This window comes from Aethalodelphis obliquidens, unplaced genomic scaffold (genome assembly GCF_003676395.1).
Source record: "Aethalodelphis obliquidens isolate GAN/ISIS:26980383/991018 unplaced genomic scaffold, ASM367639v1 scaffold34, whole genome shotgun sequence".
NCBI classification, from domain to species: Eukaryota; Metazoa; Chordata; class Mammalia; order Artiodactyla; family Delphinidae; genus Aethalodelphis; species Aethalodelphis obliquidens.
Genome location: NW_020837978.1, coordinates 8,025,086 through 8,051,670, shown reverse-complemented (window position 1 = coordinate 8,051,670; position 26,585 = coordinate 8,025,086). Strand labels below are relative to the sequence as shown.

The 26,585-nt window shown below is 46.2% G+C and overlaps 1 protein-coding gene and 1 pseudogene across 1 annotated transcript in view; one reads left to right on the top strand and one right to left on the bottom strand.

The window, feature by feature from the left end:
• Nucleotides 1–471: 471 nt before the first annotated feature.
• LOC113631741 (60S ribosomal protein L4 pseudogene) lies at nucleotides 472–1,897 on the bottom strand (annotated as a pseudogene).
• Nucleotides 1,898–7,084: 5,187 nt separating this feature from the next.
• Nucleotides 7,085–26,585, top strand: part of ELOVL2 (ELOVL fatty acid elongase 2) — a 31,144-nt gene continuing 11,643 nt past the window's right edge. Inside the window, exons 1-7 of the mRNA XM_027128178.1 lie at nucleotides 7,085–7,243; nucleotides 8,157–8,220; nucleotides 12,865–13,052; nucleotides 17,245–17,322; nucleotides 22,221–22,392; nucleotides 25,396–25,520; nucleotides 25,929–26,063. Coding sequence (XP_026983979.1) covers nucleotides 7,085–7,243; nucleotides 8,157–8,220; nucleotides 12,865–13,052; nucleotides 17,245–17,322; nucleotides 22,221–22,392; nucleotides 25,396–25,520; nucleotides 25,929–26,063 — 921 coding nt within the window. The remainder of the gene's footprint in view (nucleotides 7,244–8,156; nucleotides 8,221–12,864; nucleotides 13,053–17,244; nucleotides 17,323–22,220; nucleotides 22,393–25,395; nucleotides 25,521–25,928; nucleotides 26,064–26,585) is intronic.

The window sequence follows — 26,585 nt, the reverse complement described above, 5'->3', positions numbered from 1 at the left end:
GTTGCGGAGCACGGGCTCTAGGTGTGTGGGCTTCAGCAGTTGTGGCTCGCGGGCTCTAGAGCGCAGGCTCAGTAGTTGTGGCACATGGGCTTAGTTGCTCTGCAGCATGTGGGATCTTCCCGGACCAGGGCTCGAACCCGTGTCCCCTGCATTGGCAGGCGGAGTGGAGCCTTAACCACTGTGCCACCAGGGAAGTCCCCAGGTCCACTCTTGAGCTCAGTCTGTTTTCACCTCTGTAAATTGGGGGAAATACCTAACTTGCATGGCTATTGTGAAAATTTTAGCTAATATGCATCAAATGCCTGGCATATATTAAGTGTTTGAAAAACAGGAGCTACTATTATTACTCACCATTGTGGTTATTAGTTCATTTATATCTACCTTCATATGTGGCAATCAAATTACAAATGTTCCCCCGGATTCCTCATCACCTGACTTAGTTTCAGTCTCATTATTTGTTCTATGGAGTAATTTTTTTTTTTTTGATCATCAGGTCTTTATTCAAAATTAGCTGTCCAAAATGATTTGACCTTTACCGAATAAACAAATTTAAGTTTATGCAGCAGCCTTCTTTTCCTCTGTGGTGGGTTTCTTTTCTGTGGGCTTCTTTTTAGCAGGCTTCTTTTTAGCTGCTGGTTTCTTGGTCACTGCAGCCTATTTTCCCACCAAAGCCTTCTTTGCCTTCTTCGGCTTCTTCAGCTTCTTAACGCAAACAGCCTCCTTTCCCTTCTTTCCCATCACAGGCTCCTTGCCTGGAATCCCCTTCTCATCTGATTTGGCTTCTAGTGCTGCTGCTGCCCTATCCATCCGGATTTTGTGGTTCCTGGCCTGGCGAAGAATAGTGTTCCGGCGCATGGTCTTTGCATATGGGTTTAGCTTCAACATGATTCTCAGGTTTTTCAGTGGATTCTTCTTCAAGACTCTGCGATGAATCTTCTTGCGTGGCGCTCGGAGGGCTCTTTGGATCTCTGGGCTTTTCAAGATTCTGCTAAGGTCTGTACTGAGCATCTTGTGCGTGGGGAGGTTGTAGTTACTCTTGAGGGAGGCAGATTTACGCCAAGTGCCATGCAGCTCCTCTAACTTGCGGAAAAGCACTTTCAGTCCAAATGCAGAAACGTCCCACATGCCCCACCAGGAGCCAGTTTCAAAATGTTCAGTTTGCTTACATTAAGCAGAGTAATTCCAGGGATGTTTCTGAAGGCCTTGATGATACCATTGTCCTCATTATAAATGATGCAGGGTCCCCTGCGCTGGATACGGCAACAGTTTCTCATTTTGCCTTTGCCAGCTCTCATCCGCTGCGAGGCGTAGACCTTTTTGATATCATTCCAAGCCTTAAATTTCTTCAGGAGCAAAACAGCCTCCTTGGTCTTCTTGTAGCCTTCAACTTTATCTTCAACCACCAAAGGAAGTTCAGGAACTTCCTCTGTACGATGACCTTCAGACATGACCGGCGCTGGTAAAGCCGAGGCAGCCAACGCGGAGCAGATGGCATATCGCTTCTGCAGTGTATTCACTCTGCGGTGCCAGTGTCGCCAGGTCTTGGTTGGTGCAAGCATGCAGCCCCCACGACACGTATTTCCAAAAGCACCCTGGCCAGAACGGTGAGTGCTGCCACCTCGAACCCTGGGAATTCAAGCCACAGCTCTGCCAGTTCCCCAAGACTCAGCACTGGTTTGATGACCTGCTAATTCACTGACAGCGTAGGGCTGTCTGTTGTTTTTGCGCAAGTTGGTGTGAGCAAAGTTCACAATATCTGGTCGAATGGGAGCCTTGAACACAGCAGGCAAAGTGACATTTTTGCCAGATGACTCCCCCTTTTCAGAGTACACTAATATCAGTGGACGAGCACACGCCATGGCGGGGAGAGGAGAAGGCCACACTCCTCCCAACCCGGCAGCTCCCCCAGGAAAAGCTGTGGAGTAATTTTTATAACGATTTAGAGTTCCCATAAGCGAATTAGAGTTCCCTACCTCGTGCCTCCCCTCAGCCTACCATAGTCAGCTGCTCCCTCCAGGGTATGGTAGTGGAAAGTAGGTGTTGAGTGGGTGGGCCTCTCCAGGGCAGTTTGGGGGGATCAGTGTAAAATGCGTGAGTGATATCGTGGGAACTCAGCTGCATGAAAGGCGAAGATTTTATCACGTCTGCTTTTAGCCGTCCTCCAAACCTCCCAGAATCGTTCACAAATGTGAACGCGTTTCCATTCTTCAAACACGTGGGCAGCTGGCTGGGAGCAATCCCTCAGGGGCCTGCAAAAGGGGTTTCAGTGTTTGACAGCCATCCCGAGCCTGGGGAACAGGAGAGAGGCCTCACTGTGGAATGGGGCTCTCGTCTGTCCCTTGCCCCTGAGATTTTCAGAGTCATGTCTGGTTAACCTGAGCTGTCAGATCCCATTTCCTGACCTGCTGTCATCGAACACTTCAGATTTAGTTTTCTCTGAAATATTAAAAAAAAAACAGTGTAAAGGTTTGGATACTGTGTCTTCTTCCAACTTAAGAGTCTGTTTCATAATCTTAATGGCTTTTGCTCATTTTAAAAAGCAGTGAGGAAGGGGGTTGGTCATGGAAAAATAGGTAACTATTCTGAGTGAATAAGTTTTCTTAAAATGTCGTGTAAAACTACATCAACAGGGCTTCCCTGGTGGTGCAGTGGTTGAGAGTCCGCCTGCCGATGCAGGGGACATGGGTTCGTGCCCCGGTCCGGGAAGATCCCACATGCCGCAGAGCAGCTGGGCCCGTGAGCCATGGCCACTGAGCCTGTGTGTCCGGAAGAAAACTACATCAACAAAATAGGACCAACCCAAGAGCTAGAATCATTGGATTTTTATACAACATAATGCCCGTGATAAATACTAAAAACTGTAACTGCCTAAAACAACACTGAAGGAATGTGAAGAAGGAATGAGTGAAGGAGGGAGGAAAGAGGAAGAAGGGGAGGGGAGGGGAGAAGAGGAACAAGGAACATGATGAAGGAAAGGACGGGGGAGAAGGAAAGGAAGAGAGAAACCGGCATCTGGTTTAGAGAGCGCTTAGAGACCAGAGGACGCACCGGCGGAGCTCTGGTGGCAGGTTTATTTCTGCCTTGCTTCCTGACTCGGCTTCCGTAGAACGGCCCTGCTTCATGGTGATAGCGATTCTCATCCGATTGCAAGACAGCCTTTGCAGAGGAAAGTCTGAGCCATCCAGGTGTTGAGGCTGAGGCAGTCCCCGCAGCAATCAGAGTTCACACCTTCAAAGACCGACCAGGAAGTGGCCTCCTGTTTGAGATGCCCCTGATTTATGTTGAGTCTCAGTCATCACCGTGGTGGCCAAAAATTAGGTGTGCCCCTCACGGCTCTCCTGTGTCCCAGGTACTCTCAGAACATGGGAGCAGAGGCAGGAGTGCATGGTGATCCAGTCCACCTGTGCTGAGAGATGCATGTCACGTGGCCGGGAAGACCATCTCACCTTTCCATAAGAAGTCAGCCCAGTGGGTCTGCCTCTGATGGGTCCCCGCTACCTCCAAGTGGTGTTCCTTCTGGCAGTAGAACAAGGGGCAGATGCAGGGCATCACTGGGTGGTGCACAGCACTGCTCCTGGGGTGGGATACGCAGGGTGTGGGGGGTGATGATGGCCGTTGCAGTGGACGTGATGAGGTAGGTGGAGGTTAGCTTACTCTGGGCTAGGGCTCTTTGATCAGAAAGATACATTTCTTTTTTTTTTTTTTCTAATTTATTTATTTTTGGCTGCGTTGGGTCTTTGTTGCTGTGTGCGGGCTTTCTCTAGTGGCGAGCAGGGGCTACTCTTCGTTGCGGTGCACGGGCTCCAGGCGCCTGGGGCTTTAGTAATTGTGGCAGGTGGGCTCAATAGTTGTGGCTCGCGGGCTCTAGAGTGCAGGCTCAGTAGCTGTGGCGCACGGGCTTTGTTGCTTCGCGGCATGTGGGATCTTCCCGGACCAGGGCTCGAACCTGTGTCCCCTGCATTGGCAGGCACATTCCTAACCACTGTGCCACCAGGGAAGCCTGGAAAGATACATTTCTGATGCTCTTTATGCCTTTCCATAAATGCTACTTTCCATATGGAACCATTTCCCTCTAGATTGTTCCTTAAAGAACATCTTGAGCATACCTTGCGGTGCAGTTCTGATGCTACAAGTTCTCTCACCTACGTGTGTATGAAAATGTCCTTATTTCACCCTCATATTTGAAGGATATTCTGCTCCTCTCCTTTGCAGTCCCCAGGCAACCACTGATTTTCTATCACATAGATAACTTTTTACATGAAAGGCCAGAAAATAAATGGAAACAGAGAGTGTGTATTCTTTTTTTTGGTCTGGTTTTAATGCAACATCATAATTTTGAGATTCATCCATGTTGTGTGTGCATCAGTAGTTCATTCCTTTATGTCGCTGAGTAGTGTTTCATTGTGTGGTTATATCACAGTTTGTTTACCCATTCACCTGCCCTGAGTATTTGTATATGAGTCTCTGCACGGATATGTGCTTTATTTTCTTTTGGGTGGCCTAGAAGTGGCATGCTGGATCATATGGTAGGTGAATATTTGTGTTTTTACCAAACTGCTAAACCGTTTTCCAGTGTGGTTGTACCATCTTACATTCTCATCATCTGTGGTCGGCAGTCAGGGATACACCTTTAAATAAGGCCCTGCCTGCTCCCAGCCTTCCCATGCTTCAGCTGTAGCTATACACAGGCACAAATTGAATTCAAAGTCATGGAACGTGGGCTTTATTACACGGGCAAGGGGAAATAGCTAAAGTTGTTTTGGATGTGAGCTCAGAGAATTATTCTTTGGCAGAGAGTTCTGTGGCCTGGGGAACTTGGAACGCAGTCCGGAGGGGGAAGCTATGGCCACGGACAGGCGTTTCCCTGGCTGAGAGGACTCTTTTCCTGTGTGGAGGGGAATAGCCAAAGGATGACCAGAGTGGTGCCCTCTGAAGTGTGGGGTGCAGGGCGGCAGCCGTCTTGCCCAGGTCTAAGGGCGGAACTATTCCCCTCTCCTAATCCAAGCTCTCACCATCTTTGAAAACCCACGTTAGGTCTTCAGTCGCGTGGCGTCTTCGTCAGTGTGGCCGCTCTGTGTATCTCCGCCTCCTCAGCTGCTGGGTGTCTGCCCTTCTCCGCGTCTCACTTACCAGTTTGTCTGTAAGCTCTTGAGGCAAGCACTCTATCCCTTTTTTCTTCATGTGTCTGAAAAGTATTATGTACGTAATAGCTGTTCGGAAATGTGGGTTGAATGAACGAAGTGCTGCTGGTAGTTGGTTTTTCTCAGCTCCTAGGGGTCGCCTGAGAGAGTGTCCAGCATGCTTCAGCGTTTACCATATGTAGGACCCAGGGTACAGCTGGGAGCTCGTTACCCACGCTCTGATCTCATCCTTTGCTAACAGTTCGTCCTTAGTTGGCTGACGCTACCCCAACTCTGTACTTTCTCTTACCTTACACTGACCCAGGGTGAACTCTGATTTGTTCTTCTGATGTCCTCTCATCGTCTTTTTAGACTACATCCTCACTAACTGTATTAAATAACCCAGAACCAAAGAGGTGATTGTTTTCAGGTTTCTGACCTTCCCAGCCTTGGCTTTATTTCTGTCAGATAGGTCCCTAGAGACCCTGGCCATAAGCATTTCCCAAGTGAGTCATGTCTCCGTATGTTTGCTGATCTCTTCCCTCCTTCTCCATCTAGACGACATCCTGGAGTCTTTCAAAACTCAGCAAAGCAGCAGCTCTTCCTGGAAGGCTTCTCTTTTTATAAGAGATTTGCATGAAATCTCCTGGCTTTTCTTTTGTTTCAGGTGTACAGTATAATGATTTCGTATTTGTATATGTTGCAAAATGAGCACCGCAGTAAGTCTAGTTAGTATCCATCACCTCACAGTTACAGTTTGTTTCTTGTGATGAGAACTTTTAAGATCTACTCTCTTAGCAACTTTCAAATATGCGATACAGTGTTATCATCTCTAGTCATCATGCTGCACATTGCATCCCCCTGACTTAATTTTTTTCATAACTGAATTTGTACCTTTTGACCCCCTTCACCCGTTTCTCCTATCCCCCAGCCCCTACCTCTGGCAACCACCAATCTGTTCTCTGTATCTGTGAGTTTGGTTTTTTTGTTTTGTTTCTTTTAAAGTCCGTACATAAGTGAGACCATACAGTATTTGTTTTCCTCTTACTTATTTATTCACTTAGCGTAATGCCCTCAAGGTCCATCCACATTGTCGCAAATAGCAGGATTTCCTTCTTTTTATGGCTGAATAATACTTCCTTTCTCTCCCTTCTTACAGCACGTCGCGTAAACCCCTCTCATCCTCCTTAAAAAACTGGTCCGTAATTACTGATTACTTGCTTGTTACCCTATCTGAAGATAAGGACCATGCCTCATTTGACTTCATGTTTCAGCATCTAACACGGTGCTGGTGCATAGTAATGTCCAGAAAATCAGTTAATGAATCAGTAAATTAATGACTGAAAGAATTCGTTCGTATTCATCTTTCATTCTCTTATTTTCTGTTCATGTCTTCCCCTCTTTTGTTTCTGTTTTTCTCCACTGTGACTAAATTTTTGCAAGATAATAGAAATAATACGAGCTTTGTGACCTTTAGAGTTTTCTTAGCTCGACAGATGTTGGAAGATGGATTTTGAACCCAGCAAACAAATTGGAAAAGTTTAAATGTTGTGGGTAGATGTGGCAATGAAGATTTTATTGGTGTCTGTCATGAGGGTGGGAACATCATTGAGGTTAACATTCTTTGCTCAGGAATGAGAGGCCTCTGGACAGATCCGCCCTATTCTAACGGCAACACAAAGTTCTGTCACACTGAGATGTTAGATAGTTGACCTTTCTCCAATCTGGAGGTCTCCCAAGATGTCCATTATGGAAACCAAAAGTAAAGACACTGTGTAAAACCTTCCAAAGTTGGTTTAGCCCAGATACTTTTCATAGAGATATGATGAAATAATAAAGGTCCTAATACACTGGTCAGCAAGGCGCGGGTGCTAATAAATGCTAGGCTTTCATCGTTATCCTCCTTCCCAAGCTTCCTAAGGTTCCCAGAGACCTAAGTTTCCTTGACATTTCTCTTCGGATCAATGACACGAATAAGGGACAGATGCAAACTGTACGTGCCAGTCACCAACGTGCACGTCTTCTTTACAGATGGCAGGAACTTAATTCTCCTCTTCTGCACCTATGTTTTCTTTGAGAATAAGATGCTTTTGACTGCACTCCAGCTATTGATTATGGAGAACGTTCTGTACAAACTTCCTGAGGGCCGTCCAGGAAACTCACACGCAGTCAGGGACCGGTCCACTCGCCCAAAATCCCCCTCACAGATCCCTTTCCTAGGAGCACTGTGCAGTGATCCAGCTTTTCCTACCTTTGCTTGAGGGAGGTGCTCTAGACCTTAGCAGCAGGGCTAGGGAACACCTGAGCAGGTATTTTGAGAGGTATAATGTCAGAGCAGCATGAAGGGAGCCAAGTCAAGAGCCAGCAGCCAGTTCATCAGCATTAAGATTCTTAGCAGAAACTCTCCAATCTCAACCTGAATCCAGTTAAAGTGGTGGTAGTTAATCTGGGATACCCTGGTGATGCTATCTACTGTACTGTTAAATAGATGCTAATGTACTGAAAATGTTTTGAAAACAAACAAAACATAAAGGTAGTGGGGAAAATAGCTATAGTGCTTCATTTCCTGACTTGAAAAACGTCGTCTTTATGGCTTTACATTCAGTTTTGTGAAATACAATTCAGCTGAATTTTCATTTACTAATTATGTAATGCAGGTGTAGGCTTCCCCTGTTGCTTGCGCACAACCCCTGTTAATTGCAGCAATAGAAGTTGCTTCTGGAAAAGTACGCCTCTAAAAGCATTGTCCAGGGAAATGGGATGGTCAGTAACCCTTCAGTGTCTAAAGGTACCAGACCTGTCTTCCAGGACTCCTCTTGCCTAAGAAAATGAAAGAGGAATTGTTTCCTTCCAAATCCTTACAGGCTTGTGAAGGCGAGGCTGCATTTACTGGTCCACTTTCCTTAAGTCTCTGCAGTCAAAAGTCCTCAAGGCCAGGACCCTTGGAGAGTCTGTCAGCCTCGTGTTGTTGGCAGTGGTTCATTTTGAGAGATTCCAAAAACACCCACTTAAATCATTTTTTCTTTGTCTTTTCAGGAGCATCTAAAGGCCTTTGATGGTGAAATCAATGCCTTTTTGGACAATATGTTTGGACCTCGGGGTGAGTGAGCTGCTTGAGAACTCAATGTGGAAGGAACACGGTTTAGTTAGAGAGGAGGATGGTGTCCCTTCTGGTGTCTTGACAGTGGTACTTGGCATGGAGGGACTTACCCGCCCTCACCTTCGATGTCCTTCTCCCAGAACGTGCGGAGGCGCCCCTCCCTCCTGCTCAGCCTCTCCCGGGATTCAGGCTCCGGCAGCGGGAACAGCGCGCGGTGCGCTCCTTGCCTCCGGCCGCCAGGTGGCGGTGCCTTTCCTTCCAGGTCTGCTGCATCCTCTCCGCCCCGCCGCCCATCCTCCTCCCACTTCCTCACGCGCACAGTCACACGCAGCCCTTCTGCCCTTACCTGCCCTGGGCAACTCCCTCTAAGGCTGTGTGGGCTTCATCGGCCCAGGGCCACGAGGTCGGGCTCCGCAGCTCAGCCGTCTGAGTGTCCCGATGTTTCCTCCACCACCGGTCACTCGGACCACTGCGGGGCGTCCCGATGCGTCTGCCCCTTTCTCATCATCTGTTAAGTGTCAGCTGCACTAATACTTTAGAAGCCTAAATCACAGAATGTGGTACTCTGGCTTAACACTCACCAGCGTCTTCCGGCGTCCTCAGGATGAAAACCCAGTTCCTCACCGCGGACCACGCAGTCGTGTACTGTGCAGCCGCAGCTGCCTCTCCGACGCCACTGCTGCTCTAGACATCTTACTTCCTCGACGTGTAACAGTCGTTCATTTGCTGTTCCTCCCGCTAAGACCTCCGGCTCCCCAGTGTAGTCAGCTCCTCCTCATACGTCAGGTGCCGGCTTGTGAACGTTACCTTCCCCGACAGGCTTTCCCTGACCAGGATGGCAGAGATTTGCCCTCGAAAGTGGCAAATCGAGAGCCTCTCATCACGCTGTATTTCAGCCTCTGTTTATTTCCTTCATACGCTTTATTAATAGCTCTTTCTCCCACGAGGGCAGGATCCGTGACTGTTATCTCCAGGGTGTATTACAGTCCTAGGAACCTGTGAGACACTATATTTTGCAAATAAGTGAATAAGTTTTCCACAGCACGTTTTGTTTCCCTTGAGCCTTGCTGGTTCACAAAGCTGGAAAATCTACAAGTTCTGTCCTCAGCATTATTGGGTGGGAGGGGGAGGGAAATGAGATTCTCCTGTTTCTCAAAATCTTTAAACAGAAGCACACCGAGATGATTTAGACCACTCTCCAGTTTCCATACAGGCTCCATAAATTATCCTGTGTGAATGACTATTTATATAGTTTTAGTGAAATGGTACTGATTGTACAGAGCTTTAACATATATGTGTATTTTTTCACATTGCCTTTGGTTTTCGTTTTGTCTTGTTTTCCGTTTTATCCTTGTGATGATCCTACAGGCAGGGTGGGACCTGTAGCTCGTAACCTGCTTTATGTGATGTGTTCTCTGCTGTACCGCTGTAGCAGGTAGCGTGATACTCTAACAGGCATGCGGGGCTTCTGGGTGACCGGCTTTCTACGTGACATTTGCACTAGAGCCATCAGTGTCTCTGAGCCGAGGTCATGCTGAACTTTGCCACTGGTAAGGTCACTGTGACCTGGGATGATTTCTTATTGCTGTGGATGGGGATTAATTAAGGCTAGGATTGCAGTTGTCTGCTCAGCAGTGGTCATTTTTGTGGGAGTTTCCTTTGTAGCAAGCAGGTTGTGAGATTGACAGTTGACAACTGGATCAGGTGACCTCCACAGTGACAGGGAGTCTAGCCTCCAGGCCATCTAGTGCCCACTTCCCCTTTGAGGGGTGGCCCAAACTTAAATTGTCTGGCAGGCCCCCTGCTAAACCCACAGGTGTCCCCAAGCCTTTTCTGACTTTACCTACGCCACGTTGGTACCATCAAGGGAGATGGTTCTAGGCAAATACGTGACCCAGATGCAGAGCTAACATCTCAAGCCCCAAAGATAATAAATGATATAAGTATCTGGTCCCATCTTTTGGTCGGAACAGTTATGGTCTTCCCCAACAACGGCGGCAAACATTCACAGGGCTGGGACAAAAGAAAACGCCAGCCTCGGGCGCTGTATTAGCTAAACGCGCTTGACTCAGTGTGTCGATCGATACGCATTTGATGACTGTTCCCGTCAACTCTGCACTGAGTGGCAATAAGTTACGAGAGAGACAGAGTAGAAATATAAGACGTAGTCGGGTCTCACGGAGCGTGCACTGTGGCTGGGAGGTAGAACTGTCACCTCTGAGGCAGTCGAAAAGCAAGGAAGCAAACCACGTGTGCTCGTTTCTGGGGCTGTCGTAGCAAAACCCCACAGACTGTACGGCTGGAAACACAGCAGTTTATTCTCCCACGGCTCTGGAAGTCGGGGTGTCGGCAGGGCCCTGCTCCCTCCGCGCTTCAGGGAAGCCTGTTCCTGCCTCGGCCCTCGCTGCTTTCTACTGTTGCCTTGCAGCTGCGTGGCTCCGTCTCTACCTCTGTCTCCATGGGGCCTTCTCCTCCTTGAGAGCCAGTCTGCCCTCCTTGTCAGGACGGACACTGGTCACTGAGCAGCGCCCACCGTAATCCAGTACGACCTCATCTTAACCGGTTTACGTCTGCAAAGACCCTATTTCCAAATAAGGTTATGTTCACAGATACCAGGAGTTAGGACTTGAACACAGCTTTCTGGGGGACACAGTTCAACCCATAATACCATTAACAAGAGGCAGGGTAGCAGTTTAGTTCAAGTTAGTTAACTTCTTTTACCCAATTTTTCTCAATCATAAAGTGGAGATCGTACCACCTGTGTGATGGATTCATCTGTCACCTCGCCTGTGGTGATGGCATCACAGGGGTTGGCAGACGTCCAGACTCAGCAAATTGTTCACAGTAAATATGTGCAGGACTTTATCAACCACACCTCCATAAAGCTGTTAAAAATAATATCACCTGTATCATTAGCTTGTTCTGAGAATTTTAAAGAAGTTAATGTATATCCAAGGCTTTAGGACTGTGTGGGGCACAGAATCAGTGCTCCGTAAATGTTAATTATAGTAACAGTATTATAGCCATGATAACTTGTAAATTGTAAAATAACTATTTTGTCATGGAGATGAGTAGCTGTAGTTATGGAAGAGCAGTGGGGAATGGCTTCCTTCAGAGGCCAGGACCTTGATCCTTGGGGTCGAAGGACACGTAGGCTTTAGGCCGCGTGGCACGTAGGATGTGGAGGTGGATGTTAGGAAGTGGCCCAGTGCGCGAAATTTATGACGGATTATTGTGAGCCAGTTGTGCCGAAGGTAATATCCGTTAGTCGCGTGAATGCTCCTCTCTCACCTTTTTATCTCTGTCAGAATAAGGAGAAGTCTTTACAGAGTAAGCGGTGGGACAGAGCTTGAGAAGGCACTTTGCTCACAGAAATGGTGCTCTGTAGGATGGGGGGTGTAGAGAAGCTGGGGGTAGATGGGGTGGCAGGGAGCAGAAAGGGGAACTGGGACCGCGGGGACCAGAGGAATCAGGAAAAGGGAGAAACCAGTTCCTACAGCTCTATTTACAGAGATCAAAAACAGCACGCAGGGGCTTCCCTGGTGGCGCAGTGGTTGAGAGTCCGCCTGCCGTTGCAGGGGACACGGGTTCGTGCCCCGGTCCGGGAAGATCCCACATGCCGTGGAGCGGCTGGGCCCGTGAGCCGTGGCCGCTGAGCCTGCGCGTCCAGAGCCTGTGCTCCGCAACGGGAGAGGCCACAACAGTGAGAGGCCCGCGTACCGCAAAAAAAAAAAAAAACAAACATGCGGTTTTCATAATTCTGGGCCAAATCATTTTCTCTGTTTAATAAGCAACAGAAAGGAGCAGAGAACAAAAATCGTTTTGTGCCTACAGTTATTTTCTAATTACTATGTTACAGATCTACAATGTGTGTTTTACTTAGGTTTTAAAATTTTAAAGGTAAATAAACAGAGGGACACCTCTGTCCAGGTTCTTGCCTCCTGGCTGCTTGTACTTCTGGTCCACGATCAGGTTTGGGTCCCCGGTTTGATTTTCTGCTCTCGCCTCTGAATCCGAGGCTCCGCCTTTGCCGTCTGCAGCTCCTCCTGCTTGCCCTTCTGTAATCCCACTGCTCTGTTTGGATCAGCTGAACGCTCAGCCGTTCCTGGCTTATGCACAGTGATCCTAAGCAAATTCCAGGGAGTGTGGGTTCCAGGAATTAGGACACGCTATCATTGTGTCTGCTCTCCTGCCGACCCAAAGCTTCTCCACGGGAGGCAGCAGAAAGGTGAAATGGACGGGAGGCGGGCGTGAATTCCCAGCCACCGGAGCGCCTTCTGCAAATGCTGACGCTTTCGGAGCTGTTTTTACATCCATAAAATGGCATAATACTTCATATTTACTGAGAGTAACTACGGTAACTGTTCCAAAGTTAGACATTCAAGAACTGTGACTTCCCACCTTTATTACTTGTCCTTGTCACTCAGCGTTCAACTGAAGCCCTGTTTGCTCCACGGGCCCCTCCTTAACTATTCCAGCCCCCACTGGTTTCTTCTTCCGAACTATAACTCAGACCCAGCTTGCTCACGCTGTGGCCTGCAGTTCCCTGTCGAACTTGGGTGAGCAAATACAGCACACGTGACCGTGTCTCCCAACTGAGCACGTGGGGTGCCCGCGGGATTCTCACTGTGTGTTTCTTTGCAGATTCTCGAGTCAGAGGGTGGTTCCTGTTGGACTCCTACCTTCCCACCTTTTCTCTCACTGTCTTATACCTGCTTTCCATATGGCTGGGCAACAGATACATGAGGAGCAGACCTGCTCTTTCCCTCAGGGGCGTCCTCACCTTGTACAATCTTGGAATCACACTTCTCTCCGCGTACATGCTGGCAGAGGTAAGTATTTGTGTAGCCGACGCTGGGGAACAGTGACCGAGTGATTTTTAGAAGCAGTTACATCTGGCGTTCTAGAACTATCCACGGTTGCTATCAGTACTGTTCTTTAACATCTCAAGGTTCCGGTATCTGATGTTATTCCTTCCAAAAGTCCTAGAAGTCTTTGTTTCTAACTTGAATGTTTTTTAGCCCAATTTAGACCTATTTCTTTAGTCCTTAGTCTTTCATTGTAATTTAAAATCACAATTTAGGTCTGAATGGGCCTTTAAAGATCATATATAGTTTTCTTCTTTTATAGATTATGATACGGAGGCTTAGAAAAGTTAACCTGATTTGCCTGAGAACAGACAGCTGTTGAGTAACTGTTTTTTAAGTTAAATATCAAATGCAGTTAGCTTGACCGAAATGCAAATATACGTTCCCTTAAAGGATACTCCTCCCATCTCTGGGTCACTGTGTATCCTCAGGACTGGCTTCCAGAGGCCTGGGGTGACATTCCAGCTCGGCTGTGGCTCCCCACATTACATCATGTCTTCCCTGCTCCTTTATAACGTGCCAAACCTAAGTAATTTCACAAGAAAAAGAACAAGTAATGATTGCCCTGCCTATTACAACCAAAGGTTATTTTACTATAATATAAGAGAAAATCGAAAAGTGTTAAATAAATGTGCTTGAGAGAGAGAACTAAAACAGAACAGTCTTTTTGGGGAAAAGTTAGGATAAACTCATTCATATAAGTTATAAATGGCTGACAGTGGCACAGGTATAGCTGGCTTCCTGGTGTCCTTGGCTTCTAAACGAAAATAAACTCTTGCCTAGAATACAGGCCATCTCACCCATAGAGTTTAATCTGCACATTAGTCTAATATGCACCATTCTAATAATGGTTAATAACCAGTATCTAAAATGACTGTCATGAAACTCTAATTATGGAATTTGAGGCATCAGAGTGCAGGAGACAGAATTTGGGGTCAGGAAAGCCATGCTGATAGCTCTAAGGTTATGTCACATAAGTGCTCCCTGATTTACCTGACTCTAAAAGGGGAATTTCTATTTTAGGTTTCTCTGGGTAGACTTTTTAGTTCACTAGATGAGCTTGCAAGATAGTAATTTACGGAGTTAGTTTCTCCCTGTATGACAGAGGGAGAGTTACTCTTCCTTGGGTGGTTCCCAGAAGTGGCAGCTGCATCAGGGGAGCCGGCCTGACCATCTGTCTGCGCTGGAAGCTCTAATCCCTGCTGGAAGCAACCGTGCAGTGGAGGCAGAAGATCCGAATTCAAGTGTTAGCCTTTCGCTTTCTCTGCAACTTTGGAGGAGTTACTTAAGGCTCCCTGAACCTCAGGCAGCTTAGCTTTCAAATGGAGATACGATGTCTGTCCTACTTCACTCCCTCACGAGTGTAAGGACGAATCCGTTCTGTTCAGCCTGCATTCAACGAGCACCTGCTCGGTGCAGCCCAGGGGCCACAAAGATATTTAGACGTGGTTTCTGTGCTTGAAGAGTTCACAGGCTAGTGCAAGTAGCAGTTAGTCACTGCGGAAGGGCCTCGTTGGTCTTCAGGTGAGCCTCAGGCACCGTCAGCAGGCACAGCAGTGCAGCGTTTGGACAGCCAGGTACATGGTTTGTATTTTTTAGGGAGAAGGTCTGCGTGGAGCTCATTCTCCACCACAGGTTTCAGCTCTGGCTCGTCCAGTGGTTCTCTTTTCACACTCTTCCATCTCTGCTGTTGGTTGATTGCCTCCTAGTCCCCCAACGGCAACCTCTTTTAGGGCACAAGGTCTTCTCTTTGACGCTATGGGGAATGTTTGGTTAGACTCTGGTCAAAGGATAGCTTACCTTAACCTTGCTCACTTGTTACGTCCAGGCCAGATGTCTGCTTAGGCCAGAAAGCTGCACTAAAATTACTAACACTCTTGCAGCAAATGTGTCGAGTCCCTGCACTGTGTCAGATTGTGTTCTAGGCTCTGGAGCACAGCCTCTGCGTGTGCGAGGGAGCGATGGCCGGGGCGGGGCAGGGCAGGGCGCGGCGGCCTCTCTGAGGAGGTGATGTTTGAGCTGAGGCTGGGTGATGAGAGCAAGCCGGGCGTGCGGAGCTCTGGGGAGGCGCCGGCACAGGAGGATCGGCAAGTGTGGAGGCCTTGAGGTGCTCGAGGACCGTGGGTAGGGGCCGTGCGGCTAGGAGCTAGGACAGCGGACGGAGGGCCGCTTCAAGGCGGTAGGTTGGGGGCAGGTTACATCCGGCCTTGTCAGGAGTTTGGCCGTTGTTCTAAGCGTGATGAAAAGCCCCTGGAGGACTTTAACGGGGGAGTGACAGGATCTCCCTTTTTAAACAGGTTATTTTGGCTGCTACGTGGAAAGTGGACTCAGTGAGTTGGGGGCAGAGGGTCCGTTTAGGAGATGACTGCAGGGCTACAGTCAGCGGGCGCCAGTGGCGTGGATTCAGGTGGTGGATGTGGGGAGCGGACCCTCATCCTGTTTCGGAGCGAGTCAGTCCACACCTCCTGAAGGCTAACCCTGCTTGCCAGCCTGCTTCCCTTCTCTTCAACACGTAGGCTGGGTGGTTTCTGCCAGCCCGCCCAGCTAGGGCGTTGGGAAGGGTCCAAGGTGAGCAGATAGAGCCTCCCGCAGCCTGATGCTGACTTCTGCCGTTTAGTTTGTCAGATAGTCCTGCAGAGGTGCCGTGGGGATGGGGACGGCCTGGATAGAGCTGGCTAAAGCAGAGTACAGCCTGTCCTTCCCCGCCTCTGTATCGTTACTACACAGAGTTGATACTAGAGCCCCTGACTGCAGAACGACAGCCTGACCATAGAGGTTTTTAATCTTTCTACAAAGTTAGGAAACTTTATTTTTGAAAAAGACACACAAAAACTTACATGCACTTCTAGGTATTCCCAGATTCCCTGTGGCCCGTCACGGGTTCCCCTTTGAGAACCAGCACGTAAAGCTGTGGGGTACCTGGGGGGGGTGACTTGATCTGTAATAGACCCCATCAGGAAAGGTCAGTCTCCTTCACTTTCACCAGATTCACTTACCCTGATAGTCTGTACTTGTCATGACGTTAACTGAAAGGTGTTTTTGTTAGAAGGATAGAGAAGTCGATAAGGATAGTAGAGCAAAGACTTGCACAGGTTCTAGAACATTCCCAATGTTCTTAGTAGTTCATCTCTTCTTACTGTTCAGTTCATGAACATCTGTCCCTCCCTGCTCTGTTTGTGTATTGTAACAGTGCTGTACCTTTACACAGTTCTGATAAAGCAACAGAAAACTGTAGGCTTTCACGTATAATATCTCATGTAAATCAAAGCCAAAGGCCTTATATTATATTCTAGAATTTTAAGTTTCTTAGTAATAGTGGGAAAGAATGGAGAAAACTTCTTCTGTAGAATTTTCCACAAAGTTCATTTTCTTATGATGTTGTAAAAAGAATACTAGACAAGGAATTAGAAGACCTGAATCCAATCATTGTTCTACCACTATCTAGCCATGTGATTGTGAGCAAATAATCCATTCATCATATAGCGGTTGAGCACCTTCTCCGTGCCAGTCACTGGGCAAGGAACTGTAGATGCGGAGATGAGCAAAGAAGGAGGCGTGGACTTTGTGGAGCTCTTTGTTTCTTGAGCGTAATGGGGAAAACAGACATTAATCAGTCATAATCGCACAAATGTCTGGTTACCGCATCGCATCGATAAAACGGAGAAAGTGATTTAAGAACGTTTCTGAGCCCTGGTTTTCACATCTGTAAAATGGTAATAAATACATAACTCATAAAATTACTGAGATGATCAAATAACTATTTCTATATAAGCCAATGTAACGTTTTAACATGTTAGTGTAGTTTCCTCACATTTGCTTACATTTTACTTCTACATTTTATTTGTAGAACATATGATTAGATAAATTCCTTACATAAAATAGTTTGGTGCTCAAAATGATAGCTAAATTCTGTTTTTGATGGATGTGGAGGTTAGAAGTAAATTACATTAACTAAGGATTGTAACCACTGATATATCAGTTCAACAGCAGGAATTAGATCCTTTGATATCATGTGTTTGGGGACAGGATCGAGTCAAACTCATTCTGGGAAGAACTCAGTCTTGAATAGATGCCAATCAGAAACATGAATGGGAAATTCAGTTTTCGTCCAAATTCTCACACTGACTTTTTTTTTCTCCTCTTGTTTCTTTGACAGCTTATTCTCTCCAGTTGGGAAGGAGGCTACAACTTACAGTGTCAGGATCTTACCAGTGCAGGGGAAGCCGACATCCGGGTGAGTCAACCATCTGTAACTGTTTCTCCTTCGAGATACGACGATGGAAGCTGGGGTTAGATAAGAAACGGTCTCCCGTCCTAATAGAAATGCTTACTTGGGGACAGACTGAATGAACCATGGTGCATCCGTGCAATGGGTCCCTTTGCAAAGTGAAATGAGGATGACCGCTGTCCTGTTACAACATAATGTCCAGGATGTAGCTCAGTGGAAAAGAGCAACCCGCAGACCGTGCTTATAGTACAGTGCCTTGTGTGCAAGAAATGATAGGAATATGTGTATATTTGCTTATGTTTTTAAAAAGAAACAATGGCAGAATAAACCAAAAGCTAACAAAATGGTTTCCTTTTGGGGGCGGGAACAGGTCAGAGGGGATAGGGATGGAAGCTAGACTTCTCTGAATGTACCTTGTCTTATATTTCAGAACCAGTTGGTGTTTTTACATAATTATAAAACAAATTTTAAAAGATTACAAGGCAGGCTCCCCCCAGATATCTCGGAAATAAACTAAATTAATATACCCATATATTAAGTTGTTGACATAACCACCCAAAGAAGAATTATTTCAGGCGCCTTTAAGACAGTGTTTTGACTGCATATCCCAAGTGAGACGCATCTTAACAGCATTCAGTAACTTGGGGGGCTGCTATTACTAATAAAAATACTGGTATTGCTTGTTGTTATAGGTACACTTAGGGTTAGCTATATAATAATGCTATTATTACAACTAGTATTTGAAACATAGAAGAAAAGAAACTAAAACTCACTAATTACAGATTCAAATTGGAAATAGCAGAATTAACTTTATTCTTTCTAAAAACAGATGTGTTTTTTAGCTCTGTGTACAGGAAAGGCCTAGTTAGTCTCTGACAGCCCAGCAATGATACCAAAATTGTGCTCTCTAAATGTAATCCACCGAAAGGGTTTAGGATTCTTAGAGAGTTGGCCAGTTCCTGATTGGGGTGGGAAATGTAGATGAGAAGAATCCAGGACATCTTGTGACAGAGCAAGGAAGCTACCCAAGACCACTAGGGTCATGACAAGAAGATGTAGGAGCCACCTTGAAGGGACTCCTACGGCTAAAGGTGGGACAGTTGGAGTGTCAAAAGGAATACTGACATACTAAATTTATGAAAAACCGAGTTTAAAATGATACTAAAAAAAAACCCCTCATTGTTACCTTTTGAAGGTTGCTAGAACACCAAGAAGTTCTAGACGAAAAAATTAAAGGACGATAATCAAACATTTATCTTGCCTTTCATATGTAAGTCTCCAAATAGCTAAAGAGGAAGAGCTCTTCTCTATAAAGAGAAAAATGCGTAAGTATGAAGAGAATTTGAAAATCACCATTTTGCAACTTCTAGTGAAGTAATGGATCCTAGACAGTGGTCATCTGTAAATGATGAAAGTAATGGGCCAAAGTTGAATGGAAACTTCATAATGATTAGATTAGGCTGTTAACACCCAAACTCACTGTTGATTTTAATATCAGAAGTTAGGTACCTCTTGATGTGATTCCATAGGAAGTACCCAGAACCACGTCTGAAGTACGGTTGACCATTGAACTACGTGGGTTTGAATCACGCTGGTCCACTTATATGCAGACTTTTTTCAGTACTAAATACTACAGTACTGTACAGCCCGCAGACGCGGAGGAACCACGCTACAGACGGCTGGCTGTAAGTTGTACACAGATTTTCGATGTGCAGAGGGTCAGCGCCCTAACCCCTGTGTTGTTCAAGGGTCAACTGTATTCTTGCCCAAACCTTAAACCTGAATCCAGTTAAGCCTCTAACCCTTATTGCTGTTTACAGAAAATGGCGGGGGGGGAGGGGTTGCCGCGGGTAGAGAAACAAGTTAAACCACAGGAGGAAGGGACAGTCATCCAAGTCCATATTAGGAGTTCTGTACAACTGATCTAGTTTAAGAAAGAAAAGACACGAAACGAAACGAGGGAGCAGGGAAAGGGAACTGTTACTGATTAGAAGAAACTTAAGAACCACGTCAAATAAATGCAAGCTGGACCCTGATCCTGATTTAAACAAACCAATAAAAAGACACTTTTGAGAAAATCAGGTGGATTTGAAGGTGGACGGACTATTAGAAGATATTAAAGATTCATTAATTTTATTAAATATTAGATAAGATAGTGTCTCACCTAATGAAACTTAAAAGCTTTTGCACAGCAAAGGAAACTGTAAACAAGAGGAAAAGACACCCCTCAGAATGGGCGAACATATTTGCAAAGGAATCAATGGACAAAGGATTAATCTTCAAAATATATAAACAGCTCATGCAGCTCAATATTAAAGAAACAACCCAGTCCAAAAATGGGCAGAAGACCTAAACAGACGTCTCTCCAAAGAAGACATACAGATGGCCAAGAAGCACATGAAAGGATGCTCAACATCACTAATCATTAGAGAAATGCAAATCAAAACTACAATGAGGTATCACCTCACACCAGTCAGAATGGCCATCATCAGAAAATCTACAGACAACAAATGCTGGAGAGGGTGTGGAGAAAAGGGAACTCTCTTGCACTGTTGGTGGGAATGTAAATTGATACAGCCACTATGGAGAACAGTATGGAGGTTCCTTAAAAAACTAAGAATAGAATTACCATATGACCCAGCAATCCCACTACTGGGCATATACCCAGAGAAAACCATAATTCAAAAAGGCACATGCACCCCAATGTTCACTGTAGCACTATTTACAATAGCCAGGTCATGGAAGCAACCTAAATGCCCATTGACAGACGAATGGATAAAGAAGATGTGGTGCATATATACAATGGAATGTTACTCAGCCATAAAAAGGAATGAAATTGGGTCATTTGTTGAGACGTGGATGGATCTAGAGACTGTAATACAGAGTGAAGTTAAGTCAGAAAAAAAAAATATCGTATATTGACACATATATGTGGAACCTAGAAAAATGGTACAGATGAACAGGTTTGCAGGGCAGAAATAGAGACACAGATGTAGAGAATGAACGTATGGACACCAAGTGGGGGGGAAGGGGGTGGTAGTGGTGGTGGGATGAATTGGGAGACTGGGATTGACATGTATACACTAATATGTATAAAATAGAAAACTAATAAGAACCTGCTGTATAAAAAATAATAAAAATTTTTTAAAAAGATAGTGTCTCAGTGGTTATATTCAAGTCTCCGCATCTATTAGAAGGTGTTATGGATAAACTGATACACTTTGTATTTGCTTATGTTACATTCTCCCCTGCCCAAAAAAAAAGTGGTAGGAAACAAAATTAATTCAAATTGGAATCATACTGAAAATTTTGAAGTTCAGGGATAGATACCAGAGGGTTTGCATTCCTTACTCTTCCTGCATTTGTGAATATTTGAAAATTTCCATAATAAAAACATAGGTTATTAATAAGAGGTGGTAGAAACCTTTTAATTAAAATTTTAAGATGAGCATTTTTAAACATCTTCAAAAGCTATAATACAAAAAGTAAGATGTGTAGATTTCTCTACACCCGTTTCATTTCTGTTATCACAGACTAGTACACTTTGGGAGACCATACAGTTTTCTAAAAGCCACTGTTGTATGTATGTGTTTACTTATGGTTTAATTTTTTTTTTTTTTTTTTGCGGTACGTGGGCCTCTCACTGTTGTGGCCTCTCCCGTTGCGGAGCACAGGCTCCGGACGTGCAGGCTCGGCGGCCATGGCTCACGGGCCCAGCCGCTCCGCGGCATGTGGGATCTTCCCGGACCGGGGCACGAACCCGTGTCCCCTGCATCGGCAGGCGGACTCTCAACCACTGCGCCACCAGGGAAGCCCTGGTTTAATATTTTTGAAGGTTAATGATTCCCTCAAACATTTACGATGGTGCCAGCACACCTTATGAGTGTCTTCATGGGAAGTAAATAGTAGAGCATTAAATTCTAATTTCAAAGCTCCTCTTACAGTGTCTCCTCTTCTGTTTAACCGTGAGTGCTGAGAGCCCGGTGCCTTTAATGAAAGCGCCTCCCTGCGATGGGGACTGTGTGAGGGACTTGGGAGGGAAGCAAGCCCTCGCTGTGACCTGCTGGGGCTGGGGGTTGAAGGGCAGAGAAGCACCTGGAGTTTTCATCTTCTGAGGAAAAGACATGAAAGGCTTCGTCCTAGACTGCTCTCGGGGAGCATGATGTTTAAGGGACAAAATATGAACAATAAAGGAGCAGAGAAGAATCAAAATCAGTGGAACAACAGTAGTGACCTGCCAAGCCCTGAGCAGAGGTGAAGGAGACCGTCTCCGCCTCAGAGTGACTTACAGCCTAGTGGGAAGGAGACTTGTTCATGAATGTGGTTATTGATAATAGAGGCGTAAAGTAATTTGGGACCACAGATGAAGAAGGGGATGATTCAGCCTGAGACAGGAGGCTGCGGTCACGTTCCAGAGCAAGGTGGCATTTGAGAGGAGTGCTAATAGGATGACAGGACCACGCCAGACGTGGGGTAGGGGAGGCGTGCTGGACGCATGAGAATGAGGCGTATGGGGGCAGCAGGGCTCCAGGGACAGGAAACGACTACTTGAACAGCACACAGGATGCCCGGGGGGTGTGCTCGGAGGAGGACAGTGGACACAGCAGCCCCGCGGGCCCGCGGAGAAACTGTATGAACCGAAGAATCATAGACTTGGTTCTGTAGGTGCAGAGGAGCCACTTGATCAGTTAATGTATTTTGGAAAGAGAATTCCTTTCACCAGAGGGGCTGGATTGTTGGGAATAAGGAAACGCTGGAGGCAAAGACGCCAGTTGAGATGCTTTCTCGATAGTCTGGGAGCCAGGCGCGCTGGTGAAGCACAAACGGGGGCAATGCAGAGGCGGGCAGCACTGCGGCGGCAGCACGCCTCACCTTGTCTTTTCCCCGTTTTACATTTCGTACAGGTAGCCGAAGTGTTATGGTGGTACTACTTCTCCAAATTAATAGAGTTCCTGGACACGATCTTTTTTGTGTTGCGGAAAAAAACCAGTCAGATTACCTTTCTTCACGTATACCATCATGCGTCTATGTTTAACATCTGGTGGTGCGTTTTGAACTGGATACCTTGTGGGCAAAGTAAGTGAAGTTGTCAGTTTTTCAGTTCTGTGTGATGGGTCTCCTATACTGAGCATCGCACACCTTCAGGAGAGAGAACTGGGCCCGGCCCAGCCTGCTTGTCACACGGGGAAGCACACCTTTGCCAGTGGCCGTTTCGTTTCTTGTCTTTTTTTTTTTTTTTCCTTGCGGTACGTGGGCCTCTCACTGTTGTGACCTCTCCCGTTGCGGAGCGCAGGCTCAGCGGCCGTGGCTCAGGGCCCAGCCGCTCCGCAGCATGTGGGATCCTCCCGGACCGGGGCACGAACCCGCATCCCCTGCATCGGCAGGCAGACTCTCAACCACTGCGCCACCAGGGAAGCCCCATTTCTTGTCTTTGATCCTGGCAAAATCTTTGAGTATTACAATAAATTTTAAAAATGTTTCCTTTTCCATGCACCAAATGCCCGATGGCCGGAAACCCATACCCCAGCTGGAGCAGTTTTACTTCATTAACTGCAGCTGTAAATAAATACAGCACCTTCCACAGTCACCACTTAGCTGTGGTACAGGTTGAGTCACGTCAACTTTGGGGGCTTGTTTTTTCCATTCTGAAAAATTAAAGTCACGTCACTGTGACCCACCAGAACAGTGGCTTTCAATTTTTTTTTTAACTGAGAGCTCAATAAGTAATACGTTTTATATCACAACCCAATGCCCTCATTCATATGTATACATTTTGTATGAAGCAAATTTCATGAAACAGTATTTAGCCCAGCTCTGTGTGATGCACTTTATTTATTTCTCACTGTGTTGGGTCTTCGTTGCTGCGCACAGGCTTTCTCTAGTTGTGGCGAGCGGGGGCTGCTCTTCATTGTGGTGTGTGTGCTTCTCATCGTGGTGGCTTCTCTCGCAGAGCATGGGCTCTAGGCGCGCGGGCTTCAGTAGTTGTGGCTCTCGGGCTCTAGAGCGCAGGCTCAGTAGTTGTGGTGCACGGGCTTCATTGCTCCGCGGCATGTGGGATCTTCCCGGACCAGGGCTCGAACCCATGTCCCCTGCGTTGGCAGGCCACCAGGGAAGGCCTGTGATGCACTTAAAAAAAAAACTGATCTCACTTTTTCAGAAAGCTAATGACAACTCTCACTATATTGATTTCACAATTGACTGATGTGTCGGTTATATGACCTGCAGTTTGAGAAACACTGAGCTCGAGAGAACAGTACTTTTCTATTTGATATTTATTGTCTTGTACCCAAGAATTTAAAAGTATTCTGTGAAAAATCAGAACACGTAAAACTTAAAATAATTTTGTCCTAGGATTTAGAAGCTTGTGGAGATGGTATTTTTAAAAACCCCAAGGGTATTTGCAATACATCATTGACTGTGAAGATGCAAATTTAAACTCCAGTGTGAAGAAAAATTGTTGGGGGTGCAGCAGAGAGAAAAGAGACGCTTTCACATGCCTCCTAGACCGACATACTCCAGTCTTGGTTATTAGGATTACAACAGACTTGCACTGTAATCAAAATATAGGCTGAAATCAATACCGCAGGACTGTTGTCGAGGTTAAGTATGCTTTACGATTATCAAGTTTCATTTATAACTAACTAAAGCATCTAAAAGTTGGTCTTGAATAATCACTTTGTAAAGACATCGTATTTCATTCACAGGAATTCTGTGTGATTTCTGTTCAAGCTAGAATATTATAAAAATTGGCAACTACTCTTTTTTATTAATTGATGGAAATGAAAACTCAGGTTGGTAAAGAAACATCACTAATATTGTGCTGCCTGGTACTCTGAAACTATATTTATGTTTTCATATAAATTCACTGCCCTGACAAGCTATTCCAGCCCGTGTATGAGGACCTGGTAGATTCCTGGTGTTCCTCTTGTTTCTTATTCATTGACTTGATCTGTCTAGATCGCTAATCCAGGACTGGGAAAGCAGGCAGGAGAATTTAAATTGATTAGTTAACCACCAACATATGTGCAGTGCCTTTTAGTTTATAGTATTATCTCATTTAACCGCATCTCACTCTTAAGAGATAATTACTCTATACCTGTTTTCCAGATGAGAAACAAAATTTACAAACTAGTATGTCCAAGGGGACAGAACTATTAGGAGGTCCCCTGGCTCCACAGCCTGTCTCCTCTCCCACAGGGTTGATAGCTCATAGAGGCATAGCACTCACTTTGTGCTGGGCACCATTCCGAGCCCTTTGCCTGCATCGACTGATGTCTTCCTTATGACGGGTTCCCTGTTTCCGTCTCCGGCACCTTACCTCTTGCAGCTCAGTCCTTTTGACCCTTGGTTGACCCAACCTAGAACTTAGCCCTCGCTCCTTGGTTTCCTGAAACACGATTCACCCACGTTGATGTCAGATTTCATGAAGGTGATAGCAGGGGAAGGGGAGTTCCACGGCACAGCTCAGCACAGGCGATATCCTAAAACTGGATTTTAGACATTCTTTGTTCCAGAAGTCCAGGAGGTGGCTTGGCTACTGGGAAGGTCCCATAGGCCCGCCTCTCCCCTGCCCCAGCCTCTCATCCTGCTGGGCCTTTTCTCTCCCCTGTATTCTCTTACCTTCTGCAGCATCTTCTGGTTCTAGGTTCCTGCCAGGTAGATCTTATTTACTGAACTACGAAGAGCAATACATTTTCCTGACGCTTTAGCACCCTGTCCAGCCATGAACGAAGAAGGCTCTTTCTACAATCAAAATGGCTCATCAAAGGTTTAGCTAAAGCAAAGACACTTCCTCAGATTCTGCCACCTGATTGGATGGTGGTAATGACAGAAGCAGCAAAGCCTTTGCAAATCAGGCGTTACCTGTTTGGTTGGCACTGACTGAAAACCTACCCCAGGTTAGTCTCTCTGTCTAGGTGACCTTGGGTGAATCCCCGGATAATGGCACAGGAATCAGGGTGAATTTTGTTAGTGCCATATTGTTATTTGTCTTCAATTACGATGCACAGGAAGAGTATTACTTGACAACGAACGATCGTACTTTCTAGAAGAACAGTAATTTATACTGTACTTTTCTAGGTTTCTTTGGACCCACCCTGAACAGCTTCATCCACATCCTCATGTACACTTACTATGGCCTTTCCGTGTTTCCATCTATGCGCAAGTATCTTTGGTGGAAGAAGTATCTCACGCAGGCTCAGCTGGTATGTCATCCCTCTGTCGGCTTTTCTCCATGTGAAGCATCTGCATGTCCTCAGTCCCAGCCCTGGAGGTCAGAGGCTTTTCTGTGTGTGATGAGGCTGCCTATTTTCCTCTAAAAATGGACTTTTAAGAGCGAAACCTTGTGTGTTAAAACGTCTGTGTGAACATTTTTGAAATTAATGTCTGTTAAAGCATTTTTACCTAAATGATTTCAACTGTGATTTTTCCAGGAGAAAATTAATCATGGCCAATTTTATACACTTCCTAATTTCAAACAAGATTTCTGGCTAGGACGGTGGGCTGCTTCAGCGTTGTCTTGTTTGTTTTACCCCTGCACAAGGTAGGGAGTACGAGTAGTCGATTGCTAACTGCCTGAATGCAGAGTGGTTCCACCCTTGCCGCCCCTGCAGGTGCAGTTCGTGCTCACCGTCACCCACACCATGAGCGCTGTCGTGAGGCCCTGTGGCTTCCCCTTCGGCTGTCTCATCTTCCAGTCTTCTTATATGCTGACGCTGGTCATCCTGTTCTTAAACTTCTATGTTCAGGTAAGTTAAATATAAATATTCAACTGTAAAACACTAGACTGTGCACTTTTGCATTATGTATTTAATTTTACCGATTATTATGGTAGCACAGGCTTATTGATAAATTCAAATAACAGAGGTGCACACAGTACAGAGTGAGACCTGCATTCTCAACTCCTCTCCCTGTGTCCTCCTCACAGGATAACCACTGTTCATGGTCTGGTGGGCATTTTGTTAGACCTTTTTCAATGCATGCATGTAGTTTTATCAAAAATATGCATTCGAGGGTTTCCCTGGTGGCGCAGCGGTTGAGAATCCGCCTGCCGATGCAGGGGACACGGGTTCGTGCCCCGGTCCGGGAAGATCCCACATACCGCGGAGTGGCTGGGCCCGTGAGCCATGGCCGCTGAGCCTGTGCGTCCGGAGCCTGTGCTCCTCAACGGCAGAGGCCACAACAGTGAGAGGCCCGCATAAGGCAAAAAAAAAAAAAAAAAAAAAAAATGCATTCGAGGGCTTCCCTGGTGGCGCGGTGGGTGAGAGTCC